This window comes from Carcharhinus amblyrhynchos, chromosome 24 (assembly GCF_965287045.1).
Source record: "Carcharhinus amblyrhynchos chromosome 24, sCarAmb.v2.hapA, whole genome shotgun sequence".
Taxonomy (NCBI): domain Eukaryota; kingdom Metazoa; phylum Chordata; class Chondrichthyes; order Carcharhiniformes; family Carcharhinidae; genus Carcharhinus; species Carcharhinus amblyrhynchos.
The window spans coordinates 23,687,836-23,703,221 of record NC_137347.1 but is presented as its reverse complement, the minus strand read 5'-3'; the positions used below and the strand labels follow the sequence as shown (position 1 = coordinate 23,703,221).

The window sequence follows — 15,386 nt, the reverse complement described above, 5'->3', positions numbered from 1 at the left end:
CAAGTCAATTGACAGCAATTTGATCTCTTCTCATTCACATCCATCAAAGTGTGGCAATACTAACCAGAATCCGATGGTTCTGATCTTCTTGGTTTAGGAGGGGGTGAAACAGAATCATGCTTCACACTCCCTTTTCGTTTTGGTGCTGAAACAAAATAATTTAAATAGTCTAAATAGTACATAGAATAACCTGAACATCTGAAAAAACTTGCATGTTATCTGCATCTTTTAGTAACAAAGCAAAAGTATTTTCTAAAATAAGAACATAAATGTTCTGTTTATTTTAAATATAAATAAAATGTTTTATTCTAAAATAAAATCATCTGATTATCAGGGCTGGATTTCAAGTTGTGCATTATAAGGATGAAAAGAACCAGTCTTTCAAATCAGATTAACCAGTCCACCACCTCAGAGAAAATAAAGTTATTTAAATTTAAGTCGCAGAATGCAAGTGTTCTAATTCCTTAAAAAAAAGTCATCTTAATGGCAAATAAGTCTGCATGATTGTTTGGGTAAAATTTACCTGGCCTAGCAGGAGAAACAGAAGTGTAACCTTTCCTTGAACGATTCATATGCGGAGGAGATGACAATCGTGGTCCCTTATGAATTGGGCTTGTTGTAGACACAGGTGACCTATGTCGTCTCCTGGGTGGAGTTGCAGGGGACGGAGAAGATCGGCGAGGTTTGCGAGGTGGACTGATTGATATGCGTTTTGTCTTCTTTGGAGGTGATCTCGATCTGGAAGAGGAAGAGGAACTACTACCCGAAGAGGAAATTGAGGGAGATCGGCGCCTGCAGGAATGAAGTTGAAACATATTGTAGAACTAGTTTGAAATTACATTAATACTCCCCGCCTCCATTTTTGCTATTGATGCAATAAGAGAATGATCAATACAATGATAATTTAAAGGCAATCCATTAAAATCTGTAGACATTAATAAACTGACATGGCAATCATCTAAAAATGGCCTGTGTGGGAAGGTGAGATTTAAAGACCCCTTTAAGAGGATAAAATTCACCATCAAGATTCTGCTTTCTTCATAGATTTACGACACTTCATACTTAATCCCATCCCAGGATGCCCCATCAATGGCCAAGTGAAGGCTGACAAACTTGAGACCTGGAAGCACCCAGGTCCCTGGCTACGCCTCTTCTGCATCACACACCTTGCTTGATGCAGTAAACAGACTCCAGCCCAGACAAGATCTTGTCAGGACTCCTGGCCCAATTTAGGACCATTCTGCCATTCTCCCAACCGAGGTTGTGGATGAATGAAATGCAAACTTTCAGCAGATCTACTTCAATGATCAAATTCTACGAGAGAACAATGCCGTAGAAATGCCCTGTTTTACAGGCAGAGCATGACAAGCAATTCTATTTTAACTGTCAAATCACGATGTCATCTTTAAAATTGTTCCAATCACCAACCTTTTGAAATCTGGATAGAAAAACGGGAAAATAATTGTTTTAGTAAAAGTTGAAACAGATTTGCAGAATGTGAAGTCTGTTGTGAACTTCAAAAAGTAGACTCCATAGTCACAACTTCAACATAGCGTTCTTACAGTAAGACTGAGGCATTTATCACAAGTTGCTCGAGTGCTTCAGAAAAGGCAATTGAATATTGAAAAGCTAAGAAATGGAGACTGTTTGTAACTTGTTTCATTACAGCGCACAGTTGGATAGCAAATACATTTAGTGCTAATAGTCTTGAGAGTTGGTCTCCTACAGTGCTTTCCAAATATTCATATCCCATTCACTTTTGTGAAATCATTAAAGGTGTTAACTTGACAAGTATATTTAACACATTCATCTGATCTGCAAATAAAGGTTTAAAAGTTATCTTCTGTGAAAGAGGAATGAATATTAACTTAACAGTACTTTAGCAAGCTTGAAATTAAAAGTGTACCTTCTAATAGGTGATCTACTTCTTCTATGCCTGGATGGAGGTGGTGGTGGTGGAAGACGCCTTGGTGGACTCCTCCTTCGAGGAGGAGACCTCCGTCTTGGACTGGGTCGTCTTCGAGGTGAATACGACCTAAAATTGTGCAATTGTAATTTGTAACCAGAAATGAAGAAAAGTGGTCTTAAAATGTCAATGGTGAAAAGGAGAATAAATTTACCTCGATCGGGACCTAGGACGTCTCCTCGGCCGTGAATGAGAGCGTGAACGGGACCTAGACTTTGATTTTGACCGCGAACGTGATCGATGTCTATTTCTTTCTTTTCTTTCCTTCTCCTTTTTTATAGGTTGTTCTACTAAAATTTCCTTCACCTCTGGTGTTGCAGGCTTGATTTCTTTCAGAATATCGCTATAGGAGAGCAAAAAATTAGCATCTTAAATTTTTCACCAAATTTAGGGACTGACTAGATGTAGCTAATAACCTGTACGCCAGAATGTTTACATGACTGTCACTATATTTTAGTCGCAAGTTTTTCTGCTTTGTCCCAAAATTATATAAGTCCAAATGCTTGATAAGCAGTATTCTAATTGAGAGATCCAAATGCTTAAACACGAGGGCAAATTCAGCAGTTTATAGTCATTCAAATTTGAGCTGGTTTCACCATACTTAAATAGTACTTCATTCTGTCCCTTAATTCTGGTATTTTAAGTTAGAAATGCATATAAAAATCAATGGAGAAAGACCTTCAACAACTTAAAATTCACAAAATTCGTTGGATGTTTCAATGTCTTAAAAGACATTCTACATACCCGTCCAAATCTCTCCAAACATAACCTCAGTTCACAATAACCACATCTGCCCTTGACATTAAACAAAATCCAACCCAACAAATGCATTTTCGTAACACAAAAATTGTAGCTGATGAAAATTTAAATTCATTAGTAATTACTGAGGCTTAATCCACAATAATCCTTGATTTATTTCTAAAATTTTATGAACTAATTTGAACTCTTTACTTCCACAAAATCACATCAATGTTGGCAAGGTATTACATGCTCTCCACTGGAGTCGGAAAAGTTTAAATAAAATCACTTGTTAACCTTGTTGAAGTTGCTTCTGGAGCTGGAGATTCTTTCCTCTCTTTAAGTGAGAGATCTGGTTCCGGTGACAGTTGCTCTGGTTTCTTAACTGTGGACACCGGAGAAGCACTTCTACTCCGGCTTCTAGTCCGACGACGTGGCGATTTGGAGAGAGAATGCTTTCGTTCCTTTCTTGCAGGGGACCGCCTCCTTGGTGATGGAGATCTTGACTTACGCCTGCAAGAGTTTATATCCTCTTTGAATTTAGATATTGAGAACTTTATGTTTAAAGCATCAGAAATGTTTTACTTTATTACAATATCAATTTTGTTGAAGTGCTTCCAGGAAAGGGAAACCCTCATGAGCAGCTGCGATTACAACTTTTTCTTAAAAAAAGCTCAAACCATCTCTGAAATCTGTCAGACTAGAGAACCAATAATACGATTATTAACCAAAGATGTGCAGGTTAGGTGGATGGGCCACGCTAAATTGATCCTTGATGTCAGGGGACTAGCTAGGGTAAATGCATGGGGTCATGGAAACAGGGCCTGCGTGGGATTGTGGACGGTGCGGACTCAATGGGCAAAATGGCCTCATTCTGCACTGTAGGATTCTATGGATTAAAGCAGGTGGTTTAGCTTCTCTCAATGGAAGTTGTTATAGCCCTTGAATTCTAACAATTTTCTGGATCAGAAATCACCAAAAAGCCACTGGAAAAAAGATTTTCAACTTCAACTTAAAATTCATTAAGTATCAAGGATAATTCAATATTTTTCAGAGGACTTCCACAATTCCATATCAAGTCCCTCAGCATTTTATTTACGGTACTCTCAACAGAAAACAAATAAAATGCAACATGCTCTTTGGCACTGCATTTCTATTTTCTTACATCTGTGACAAGAAATGTATTTTTAAATATTTTTGGGGGATTATGCCGAGATCCAATGCAAAGGGGCACACCGGATCCTAAATTAGGTAAGAGGCAGGAAGCATAAGGTGATGATACAAGGATGCTTGTGTGGCTGGAAGTCTTTTTCCATTGGGATTCCGCAGGACTCAATGCTGGGACCTTTGGCTTTTGAGGTGTACATTAATGAAACTTAAACGTAGGGGATATGATCAACAAGTTTGTGGATGAAGCAAAAATTCAATGGTTAGTATATAGTGGATGGTGGAATTAAAATTCAATGAAAAATATCTGGAATTAAGAATATACTGATGACCATGAAGCCACTGTTAACTGCTGGAAAAACCCATCTGGTTCACTAATGCCTTTAGGGAAGGAAATCTGCTGTCCTTACCTAATCTGGCCTACATGTGACTCGAGGCACAGCAATATAGTTGACTCTCAACTGCCCTCAGTTGACAAGGGCAATAAATACTGGCCATCCAGAGATGACCATATCCCATAAAGGAATAAAAAATGCTAAATGTGTCACTGGAATTCTATGCTTTTGAGGTCAGTGGCACTGCATCCTCATTTTCACAATTAAAAAGGCTTATAATCAGCTAGACAGACTTCACTCTGGTGCCTGGCTTGCTCAGCGATAACACCTGCTGTGGCCATAACCCAGCTTTAACAAAGAAGCTTCAAGCAGAGGCTAGTCACTACAGTATCAAGCAAATATGCGAGTAACCAAGACATTTCAGATGAGCCAATGAAACCATAGATGCGTTTAAGTACTGAACTGAAATCAATTACACATGCAAACAAAAGTACAGAACAGACTGGACACACTCAACACTTCAGGCAACATCGATGGACAGAACAGACAAGTTATTAGGTTTGGATTCCTAAACTAGAAGGCAGAGAGTGGGTGTCAACGGGTGCTGTTCTGATTGGCGGTTGGTGACTAGTGGAGTGCCCCAGGGATCGGTGCTGGGGCCTCAGCCATTTACCATTTATATAGATGATGTGGAGGAGGGAGCTGAGTGTAAGGTGTTGAAATTTGCTGATGACACAAAGTGGAACAGCAAATTGTGCGGAGGGTGTAGAAAGTCTGCAGAGCGATTTAGATAGGCTGAGCGAGTGGGCGAGGACCTGGCAGATGGAATACAATGTTGGCAAGTGTGAGGTTATCCACTTTGGTAGGAATAATAGTAGGAAGGACTACTACATACAGGGCAAAAAGCTGCAGCATGCTACGGTGCAGAGGGACCTGGGGGTCCTTGTGCATGAGTCGCAAAAACCCAGCCTAAAGGTGCAGCAGGTGGTCAGGAAGGCAAATGGGATGCTGGCCTTCATAGTGAGGGGGATTGAATATAAAAGTAGGGAGGTCTTGCTGCAACTGTACAGGACACTGGTGAGGCTGCAGCTGGAGTACTGTGTGCAGTTTTGGTCGCTGCACTTGCACAAGGATATTTTGGCCTTGGAGGGAGCGCAGAGGAGGTTCACTAGGCTGATACCGGAGTTGAGGGGGTTGAGCTATGAGGAGAGGCTGAATAGACTGGGCTTGTACTCGTTAGAGTTTAGAAGGATGAGGGGGGATCTTATTGAGACGTATATGATGATGAAAGGGATTGATAGGGTAGAGGTGGAGAGGTTCTTCCCGCTCAGAAAGGACAGCAGGACTAGAGGGCACAGCCTCAAGATAAGGCGGGGGGGGGGGGGCAGTTTAGAACGGAGTTGAGGAGGAACTTCTTCACTCAAAGGGTGGTGAATCTCTGGAATTCTCTGCCCGTTGAAGTGGTGGAGGCTACCTCGCTAAATATATTTAAGACGTGGGTAGATAGGTTTTTGGTAGGCAAGGGGATTAAGGGTTATGGGGAAAAAGCGGGAAAGTGGAACTGAGCCACTTCAGATCAGCCATGATCTTATTGAATGGCGGGGCAGGCTCGAGGGGCTAGATGGCCTACTCCTGCTCCTATTTCTTATATTATGTTCTTATGTTCAATTATCAATGAGCATTTAAAAAGGAACCAAGAAAGAAGGGAAGTGCAACAGATGAATAAATAAAATGCTTAAATGTAAAACAGGAGACAGTTAAACTGCATAAGTATCACCATGAGACAAAAGGAAGTATAATGGGTGAACTTAATAAAAGACTATAGAAGCTATTTTAATTTAAAAAGGTTTGAACTATTTTTCCAGAAAAACTAAAACCTTGTCAGTCCTAAAACCATGCATACTGAGTGTTCAATTCTCATAGTAGGTGTTAGCCAGAACATTTATTTCAGACACTAAATCTGAAATATACAGCACTGTCAAACACTTAAATTCACCAATGTAGGCAAAATTTCTCGAGATATAACAAACACAATCAACCTTCTTTTGGATGGTAAAGCAGAGGGTGTAAAGAAGGTTATCTTATCCTTCTAAGTGCATCTGATTTGCATGGCATATATGATGCAAGGACTGAAGATGCATTATATGCTGGACTGCCAGTGCATCGTTCCACTGGCAAATCACGGACTTATCAAGTAACAATTGTGCTAATAAATTGAATACCATATGATCTCAATGGGTAGACTGAATTAAGAGGTCACTATGTACTATCCAGCTACTGAACTCAACTGTAACCTAACAATGTAGATTGTATTTTTAGTCACCTCTTTGGACTTCTGGAACGATCCCTCTTTTCTCGGTTTTCTTTGTCTTCCTTGTCCTTTTTTTCCTTTTCTTCATCTTGTTTCTTCATGGTAGCCAGTTTTTCTTGTTCAATCTGCAATGAAAGGGAATTCATAAGCTGTGAATAGAAGGAAACCTATAGCATTGTTATCCCTAATATTGCATTTCATTGTTCCACTGTTGATAATTGCCATGTATTTTCTGCTAATTCCCAGATTCATAAAATTAAGGGAGAAAGCCATTTATAAATTAAGGAATGCTGCAAACTGAGCAAAACTGAAACAATTCTGACATTTATCTATGTATAAACAAAGACTCTAGAATGAATGCATAGCATTGCATCTGAAAGTGCCATCTCATACCCATCTTATACCTCAAAGCAATCAAATCCTTCATTTGTTTGTTGCCAGAGCTATTTTGCGTACCACAAGCAAACCACTAAAGTTAGCTTATGGTCTGGTCATCAAATGGGACCCAGCATCAAATGCCAACTTGGCTTAGAAACTGGATGATTTTCAACACCAAAATTAAAGCAGGAGCCAACAATCGCTTTACAAGCAATGGCCAAAAGGGTAAGTAGACACAAATTAAGCAAGCGACCACAGAAGTGAAATGTGACAAATTAACTTAATGTTTCTCTTCAGTTTTTGATTTTCATTTTAGTAGTCCATTCTCCTCTCAGCCATCGTGGTTACCTTGGCCTAACCATGCCCCATTCTGAACAATTCCGAGATCAAATACAAATATAGTAGAGTTGCAAGCAATTAGTCAAGAAAGCAAACAGAATTGTTTTAACCTTGTATGCAAGTTATAAAATTCCTGTCATATATGCAATTTGCAAATAATCTAGAATAAAGTCTGTTCAACACACTGGATCTCAAACCAGAAGCCGCCCCCCACCAACTTCAGTGATTTACAAATCAATTTACCTGTCTCTGCTTGATTTCTTCTTTCTTCTGTTCTAGAAAGGCAGAGGGGATTCCTGCGATGTTTTCTTGTGCACTCAACAGCAACGGCCACAGCTCTCCCATGAACATTCTTGCATTCTTCCCATTCAAAAATCCCGTCAAGTTAATCTGCATCAGCTTTGCGTCTGGGTTCTGCAACAGACACAAGATGAAGACAGGAAGGTTATTTTGAAAAATCCAAAAGCAGTTCATTCCATTACTTTCAATCTACCTCAGTATTCTAAAGGCAAAATTGACAGTTTCAATGCTTTAGATAATAGCAAATTACATTAATTTTTTTCTATCTATGCTGTGTACCATTTCCCTCATCTATCAGCCTATATAAATTGGCTGAGTATCAGCTTTGTCTTAAGATTTCTTTCAATATGAACAATACACTTAAATCCCATTTACGAGGCCAGACTGCCTCTCACTATTTCCTGACAAAAGCCAATGGGCCTTCTGTAGTTTTAGTGAATGGGTACTGCACATAGGTTGCCAGAGCAACGAGGTCCAGTAAAAAAAACACACAAACGTGTCAGAACACCATAAAGCAAGTACAGAGTCCTGAGGTCTTCAATTTCTTCTGGTCGACTCCTGAACCCAAAGTTCCAAGTCCCCTGTAGAGAAAGATGTTCCCTTGGGTTGCTTCCGACTCCCTACTGCAACTCAATCACCTTGAGTATAATGTTATATCATTTATCTAAATTGTAAGAGACGAACAAGCAATAATGAGTAAACAGCCACAAAAAAGAAAAATGAACAGTTTATATTAAACTTCTGCTTAAATAAACTTGCCTTCATGCTCCAACTGAAAGAGCTGTTGCTACCTCTCCAAATCTGAGTTTTACATTAAACTACAATTTCTAATAACATGCAAGCACCTAAACTATGTTACAATGTATTAATTCAATGAACTACAACATTTACATGCTGATCCTTCTGCTGATTATAATCACATGGCTATTAATATTACTTTATAATTTGAGAATTATGCTATGAATTTTAGCATACTGCAGCACCGTTTAATTAATTGATCATGCTTATAATGATCAATACATCCAAATTTGTTACAACAAAGTAGATACAGGGCTGCAAAGATAGTTCTTCTGCTAACCTGGACAAGCCCTGCTCAAAAACTTCATGTTTTAGAAATATTCCAACATTAATGCCAAGTTTTTATCTACAAAAAAAATCTTTGTTCAGTATCTAAATATATATGGCATTCATGCTATGATTTAAAATGCTTTCAAAATATTGTTTAATTTGTAAGCAAATGCACATAAATTTGGTTGCATTAAAATTTAACACTACTTTGAACATTCTGGCAGTTCTGAGGGGGTTTCAGACATGCTAGCAATACCACTCACACTGAATCTACCAATGCAACAGGCTAACAAGGAAAACTACACTACTTCTCTTTTCCTTGCTTGCGAGCTGCTTGCATCCTCCTGCAACTGGGAGGGCAGCATGGTTTGAGCTGCAAACTTTTCCTTATTCACCATCAATGCCACTCCCATGGTCAGTTATTAAGAGTTACAATTCAAGCAGAGCAAATAGGATAATTTTTCTTTCAAAGATGTACACCTTGCTTCCATGTAGAATTCTATCCAGCAGTACAGCTGCTGTCATGTTATTCATTTATAAAATAAAAAAGCCTGAACATTTCTACTTGGACAAATCAGATCAGACACATTTAAATGTTAAGGATACATTTCAGTTGCATGAAAATAGAATCTTACGGCAGCACAAAATCACTATGTGCCATCTGTAGTTCCACATCAAACATGACTTTCCTCCTATATATCATGTCTAAACATTCTTCCCCAAAATGAAAGATGGAGTCTCAGTATCCCTTGGGTTGCAGTGGCGAGTTGAAGTTTTGAGTATTTTTTTTAAGAAAACAATTAGCCCTCCAGAAATATTCCAGCATCCTGATTTTTAATTAAGGATTCAAAAAAAAAGCACTTTTTTTCCACGCTGGTTATTAATAAGCCTAAAGCATCACTAAAAAGCCATATCCAGTTTTCAGATTACAGAAACAATTTTATCTGCAATAGTACATTTTTCCTCATCTAGACTGGCTACTGTTTTGCTTTCCACTTTTTACTTCTGAGCAGTGTAAAGTTTGTCCGAGTGCTCTTCATTGAGTGGCATGAGGATTTTCGTCTGGTCACTTTACACAACTCACCTCCAAACACACACTGCATCATCAAGGGAGGAGGGTCAGAGCGACATTGGAATTCACTTTGCTGTGACCTAACAAGGTGATGGTGCTATACTTCAGACGGAATAACATCCATTTTGGTTCAGGCCTTTTAAATCATAAATCACACGATCATTAGAAAAATGCTGTCAAAGGCGCTTATTATACAACAAAACAAGTAAGAACACATACAAGATGGATTTTCTTTTTGTTACCTGAGGGCTAACTGAAGGAGTCATTCAATATTTTCAACTATTTCACAAGAGTATATTAAGCACTCTTAAGAACACCCAACCTTGTACGTGCAAATACATTCATCTGACTGATCAGAAACATAATTCATCAACATTCACGTTAATTTCCTTAAGGTAGGAAAATTTCAAGAAAGTAAACTCAATTGAAGCTACCCAAGTATTTTTTTTTAAAAAGTCTGTAGCATTCACCAATTTCATTTTGGAGCCCAAATTAATTTGAAAATAAGTATTTTCAGAAGAAAGCAAGTCAGGAGAAATTTCTCAATGTACCCTTGTGAAAATAGTTGAAAGTGCTAAATGGTCCCTGAAGAATCCTATCATATTTAAAGCTATCCTTGCAGCTTTTTAACCACGTTTTATACTGTCTTCAACATTAACTGCGTAGAAAACAAGCAAACCTGACACTTTACATAACTTTCTTTCACCAAAAGTCCAGGTGAAAAACCACATCACAATAATTTATTAAATACTCTTTCGTGTTTCCAATTATTACCTTCTCTTCAAGGTGGTTGAAGATGAACTCAATCACAACATCATCCTCGAACCCAAGCATTTCTGTCACTCTCTGTGTAATCCACGGCTTGATCACTTCCAAGTTTACTTTGTTCATGTCCACCTAGAACCCAGTTTAAAAATAAAATTAACAGGCATTTGCAACTTCCAATTCATAGCCTCAGTGAGAGATTTTGTAAGTCTAGTGAACTATTTTGCAACCCAATGCAGCAGAATGAAACACCAATACACACAATCAAATGACAGAATTATATCTGATTTTTAATTCCACCCCTAATACTTAGGAGTGCTAAACAGGATTGCAAGAGGGAAAATTCAAGACAGAAAGTTATGCCCCAACTTCTGCTGATTTGGCAGCTTGCTTAGCAACAGAAGCCTAGCAGTAGGTCACTCAATCATCCTCGCAGTCATTGCAGAAGAGACAAAAACTGAAGAAAAAGCATTTTCTAATAAGAAAAGCAGAAATGCATTAAAATATTAGTGTGCCTTACCTGGCAAAATAAGATTTTTTCCACCAACCTGTATATAGTTTTATTACATTGATTTTATTACATTTGATGATTATAAAACCTGTTGGATTGCACTGCTTTCTTAAATATTTATTGATGTTAATTGAAATTAACTATGCATAGAGCTATTGCAGAAACTGCACAATCTATATCGTGTTGCACATAATTTGAAACTTGAAAAGAAATTCAAGTTGAATACGTTCCTTACAAAATGAAATCTCAACATGGAGTGTTTTGCATTCCAGTAAAGGCCTTTTTCTTCAAATGCTTATACATTTGTTACTTTCTATTATATTAATCTAATCAGAACAGGTGTAGACCTTTCTAGCATTCAATTAGATTGTGGGTGATCTGCAACCTAGGCCCATAGGCTTTACCCTATGGTCCTCAATCTTTGGTTAAAACAAAGTCATCCATTTCAGATCCATCGCAGTTTGGAGAGGATTTTAAACTTCTAACACCATTTTTGTATGTAATGGATCTTCTAGTGTCTTCGACATAGTCTAAATATTGGAGCCAGACCTCTGTCCCCAGTTCTACACCTCGACAACTAGAGGAAATAGTTTCTCTCTACCTTATCCATTTTACTTAATATCTTAAAATGCCTTCTGATGTAAATTAAAACTACCAGCAAAACTGCTGCTAATGGCTCACAGCATGAGCACCAGAAGCTCATTATTAAAATATCTATCATTGCCCTCAGCATATTTTTCACACTTATCGTGCAAACAGCTAGTGGTGCCAGTTTTTCCAGTTAGACAATCGATGATATTGCTCCGTTATTTGATGTTTAATGTTATCTTACTTCCAAAAGGCCTGCTACAGCTTACATGACCACAAGATCAAAACACAGACCTAGTGCTAAGAGTGTGCCTGTCTGTGGGGGGGGGTGGGTGTGATACAATGTTTGATTACGATTGTGCTTGATCCAAAATACTAAACCACAGGGTTGTAATGTTAATTACTATCAAGTCTAAACTCGTTCTATTTGATTTCAACTGAATATGTACCACAAACTTTTAATAGTGTAGAACAGCTCAAGTGTAACATCTGACACAGTGCACCATTAGCTCTTTTAGCAATTAGTGTGGATAGCATATACAGAACCTGAGCAGACTCAACCAGCTCCCTCAACTTCCCCATTGTCACTGATTAAACAGGCTGCCTGTCAGACATCCACTACTAGATGAGCAGATATTTGATCCAGTTAAATATCTGAAATACCAAAGGAGTTTATTTTTGGTCCTTGTCACAAAATGCATACCCTAGTCACTGACTTGATCCTCTCCTTGGCAACGAGAACCAAGCCACTCACAACCTATGTGTTCCTTTCGACCTTGAGATGAAATTCAGATACATATCTACTTCAACCAACCATACCAACCTGCAACACATTGCTTGAATGTGCCCATTTCAGATCAATGACATTAAGAAAGAGGATGTGTTGGAAATTTTGAATAGCATCAAGATAGATAAATCGCCGAGACTGGATGGGATGTACCCCAGGTTACTGTGGGAGGCCAGGGAAAAGATTGCAGACCTCTGGCGATGATCTTTGCGTCGTCGATGGAAACGGGAGAGGTTCCAGAGGATTGCGAATATGGTTCCTATATTCAAGGAAGGGAATAGGGATAGCCCAGGAAATTACCAAAAGGTGAGTCTAACCTCAGTGGTTGGTAAGTTGATGGAGAAGATTCTGAGGGATAGGATTTATGAACATTTAGAAAAGTTTAGTATGCTCAATAGTAGTCAGCACAGCTTTGTCAAAGGCAGATCGTGTCTTACGAGCCTGGTTGAGTTCTTTGAAAATGTGACTAAATACAGTGACGAAGGAAGAGCAGTAGATGTGATTTATATGGACTTCGGCAAGGCATTCGATAAGGTCCCCCCATGCAAGACTTCTTGAGAAAGTGAGAGGGCATGGGATCCAAGGAACTGTTGCCTTGTGGATCCAGAACTGGCTTGCCCACAGAAGGTGGAGAGTGGTTGTAGATGGGTCTTTTTCTGCATGGATGTCGGTCACCAGTGGAGTGCCCCAGGGATCTGTTCTGGGACCCTTGCTGTTTGTAATTTTCATAAATGACCTGGATGAGGAAGTGAAGGGATGGGTTGCTACGTTTGCCGACGACGCAAAGGTTGGTGGTGTTGTAGATAGTTTGGAGGGATGTCAGAGGTTGCAGCATGACGTTGATAGGATGCAAGGCTGGGCGGCGAAGTGACAGATGGACTTCAACTCGGATAAACATGCAGTGGTACATTTTGGCAGGTCAAATGGGATGAAGGAGTATAATATCAAGGGTAAGACACTTAGCAGTGTAGAGGATCAGAAAGACCTTGGGGTCCAGGTCCATAGGACTCTTAAATCGGCCTCGCAGGCAGAGGATGTGGTTAAGAAGGCATATGGTGTACTGGCCTTCATCAATCGAGGGATTGAGTTTAGGAAATAATGTTGCATCTTTATAAGACCCTAGTCAGACCTCTCTTGGAATACTGTGCTCAGTTCTAGTCGCCTCATTACAGGAAGGATGTGGAAGCTGTTGAAAGGGTGCAGAGGAGATTTACAAGGATGTTGCCTGGATTGGGTGGCATGCCTTATGAGGATAGGTTGAGGGAGCTCGGTCTTTTCTCCTTAGAGAGACGAAGGATGAGAGATGACCTGATAGAAGTGTATAAGATGTTGAGGGGTATAGATCGGGTGGATTCTCAGAGGCTTTTTCCAAGGGCTGGAATGACTGCTACGAGGCGACACAGGTTTAAGGTGCTGGGGAGAAGGTATAGAGGAGATATCAGGGGTAAGTTTTTCACTCAGAGGGTGGTGGGTGAGTGGAATCGGCTGCCGTCGGTGGTGGTGGAGGCAAATTCAATAGGGTCTTTCAAGAGACTTCTGGATGAGTACATGGAACTTAATAGAATTGAGGGTTATAGGTAAGCCTAGTAGGTATGGATATCGGCGCAACTTGTGGGCCGAAGGGCCTGTTTGTGCTATAGTTTTTCTATGTTCTATCTGCAGCCAAAATCACACTTGCCTTTGTTCTCTTTAGACTTGACTATTTCAAGCTCTCGTGGAAAACCTCCCATCCTCCAATTTGCATGTACATAACCTTGAGCTTATCCAAAGTTCTGACCCATACACTAACTCAAGTTCCATATACACACCACACCCAAGCTCACCAACTGAATCTGGGTCCCAGTATTACAACACTGAAAATTAAGAAGTCTTATCCTTATTTTCAGATCCTTTCACAGGTTTGCCCCTCCAAATCGCTACAGCCCTACAACCTTGCAGGCCTCCAGTACTGGTGTCTTGTGCATCCCAGATTTTAATCCCTCAACTAACAGCTATGATTCCAATTGGTTTAGTCATAAAAACACAAGGTAAGAGCAGGAATAGGCATTCAACTCTAGTTAATAAAACTGTGGTTGACCTGATGTGGCCATAACTCCACTTTCCTGCCTGGCCGTCCTAACCCTCAACTCCCTTCGCAAAAATCTGTAACTTAGCCTTGAACATATGCAACGACCCAGCCTACATTGTTCACTGGGGAAGAGAATTCCAAAGATTAATTTCTTATTTCCATCTTTAGAGAAGCATTATTTTGAAATTGTGGCCCGTTCTAGGATCTCCTACAAGAGAAATCATCCTCTCAACATCTACCCTGTCAAGACTGCTAAGAATCTTTTATGCTGCAGTATGATCACTTCCCACTCTTTTAAACTCCAATGAGTGTCGGTCCATCCTGCTAAACTTTTCCTTCATCCCAGGAATCTGCCTGGGAAGTCTTCTTTGAACTGCCTTCAATGCAATTCTGGTGTCCTTACTGAAAGAGAGTCAAATCTCCACACAAAAGTGCAAGTTTGGTCTCAGCAAAACACCACCGTTGCAGCAAGTCTTTCTTACTTTAATACTCCATGTTCCTTGCAATGAAAGTAAATGTTCCATTTGCCTTCTCAATTACTTGCTGTACCTACATGCTGCTTTTTTGAGATTCATGGACATATAGCATTTTTCAGACTCTTTCCATTTTTAAGAATTCATTAATGGGTTGTGGGTATCGCTAACTAGGCCAGCATTTGTGGGCAGTATGGTGGCACAGTGGTTAGCACTGCTGTCTCAGTACCAGGGACCCAGTTCAATTCCGGCCGTGATTGAATGTCTGCGCTTCCTCCTCATGTCTGTGTGGGTTTTCTCTGGGTGTTCCAGCTTCCTCCCACAGACCAAAGATGAGCGGGTTAGGTTGATTGGCGTGCTAAATTAGCCCTAGTGTCAGGGGGATTGGCAGGGTAAACGTGTGGGGTTATAGGGATAGGGCCTGGGTGGGATTGTGATCGGAACAGACTCGATGGGGCAAATGACCTCTATTTCATCACAAATTGCCTCAAGACGGTGGTGGTGGTATGCTGTCTTCTTG

General features: G+C 39.8%; 1 protein-coding gene across 7 annotated transcripts in view; it reads right to left on the bottom strand.

Annotated features, from left to right (window-relative positions):
- The window catches only part of srrm1 (serine/arginine repetitive matrix 1), a 48,023-nt gene that overhangs the window by 17,596 nt on the left and 15,041 nt on the right, over window positions 1-15,386 (bottom strand). For 4 of the 7 annotated variants that reach the window (XM_080211645.1, XM_080211647.1, XM_080211646.1 and 1 more), the window contains exons 3-10: window positions 10,449-10,571; window positions 7,478-7,648; window positions 6,530-6,642; window positions 3,002-3,217; window positions 2,121-2,309; window positions 1,907-2,035; window positions 524-792; window positions 65-145 (exon numbers count right to left, since the gene is read on the bottom strand). In XM_080211645.1, the coding sequence (XP_080067771.1) occupies window positions 65-145; window positions 524-792; window positions 1,907-2,035; window positions 2,121-2,309; window positions 3,002-3,217; window positions 6,530-6,642; window positions 7,478-7,648; window positions 10,449-10,571 (1,291 nt within the window). Of the gene's footprint in view, window positions 1-64; window positions 146-523; window positions 793-1,906; window positions 2,036-2,120; window positions 2,310-3,001; window positions 3,218-6,529; window positions 6,643-7,477; window positions 9,810-10,448; window positions 10,572-15,386 lie in introns of those variants that run through there. The other 3 variants (XM_080211650.1, XM_080211649.1, XM_080211651.1) reach the window with 3 other exon arrangements.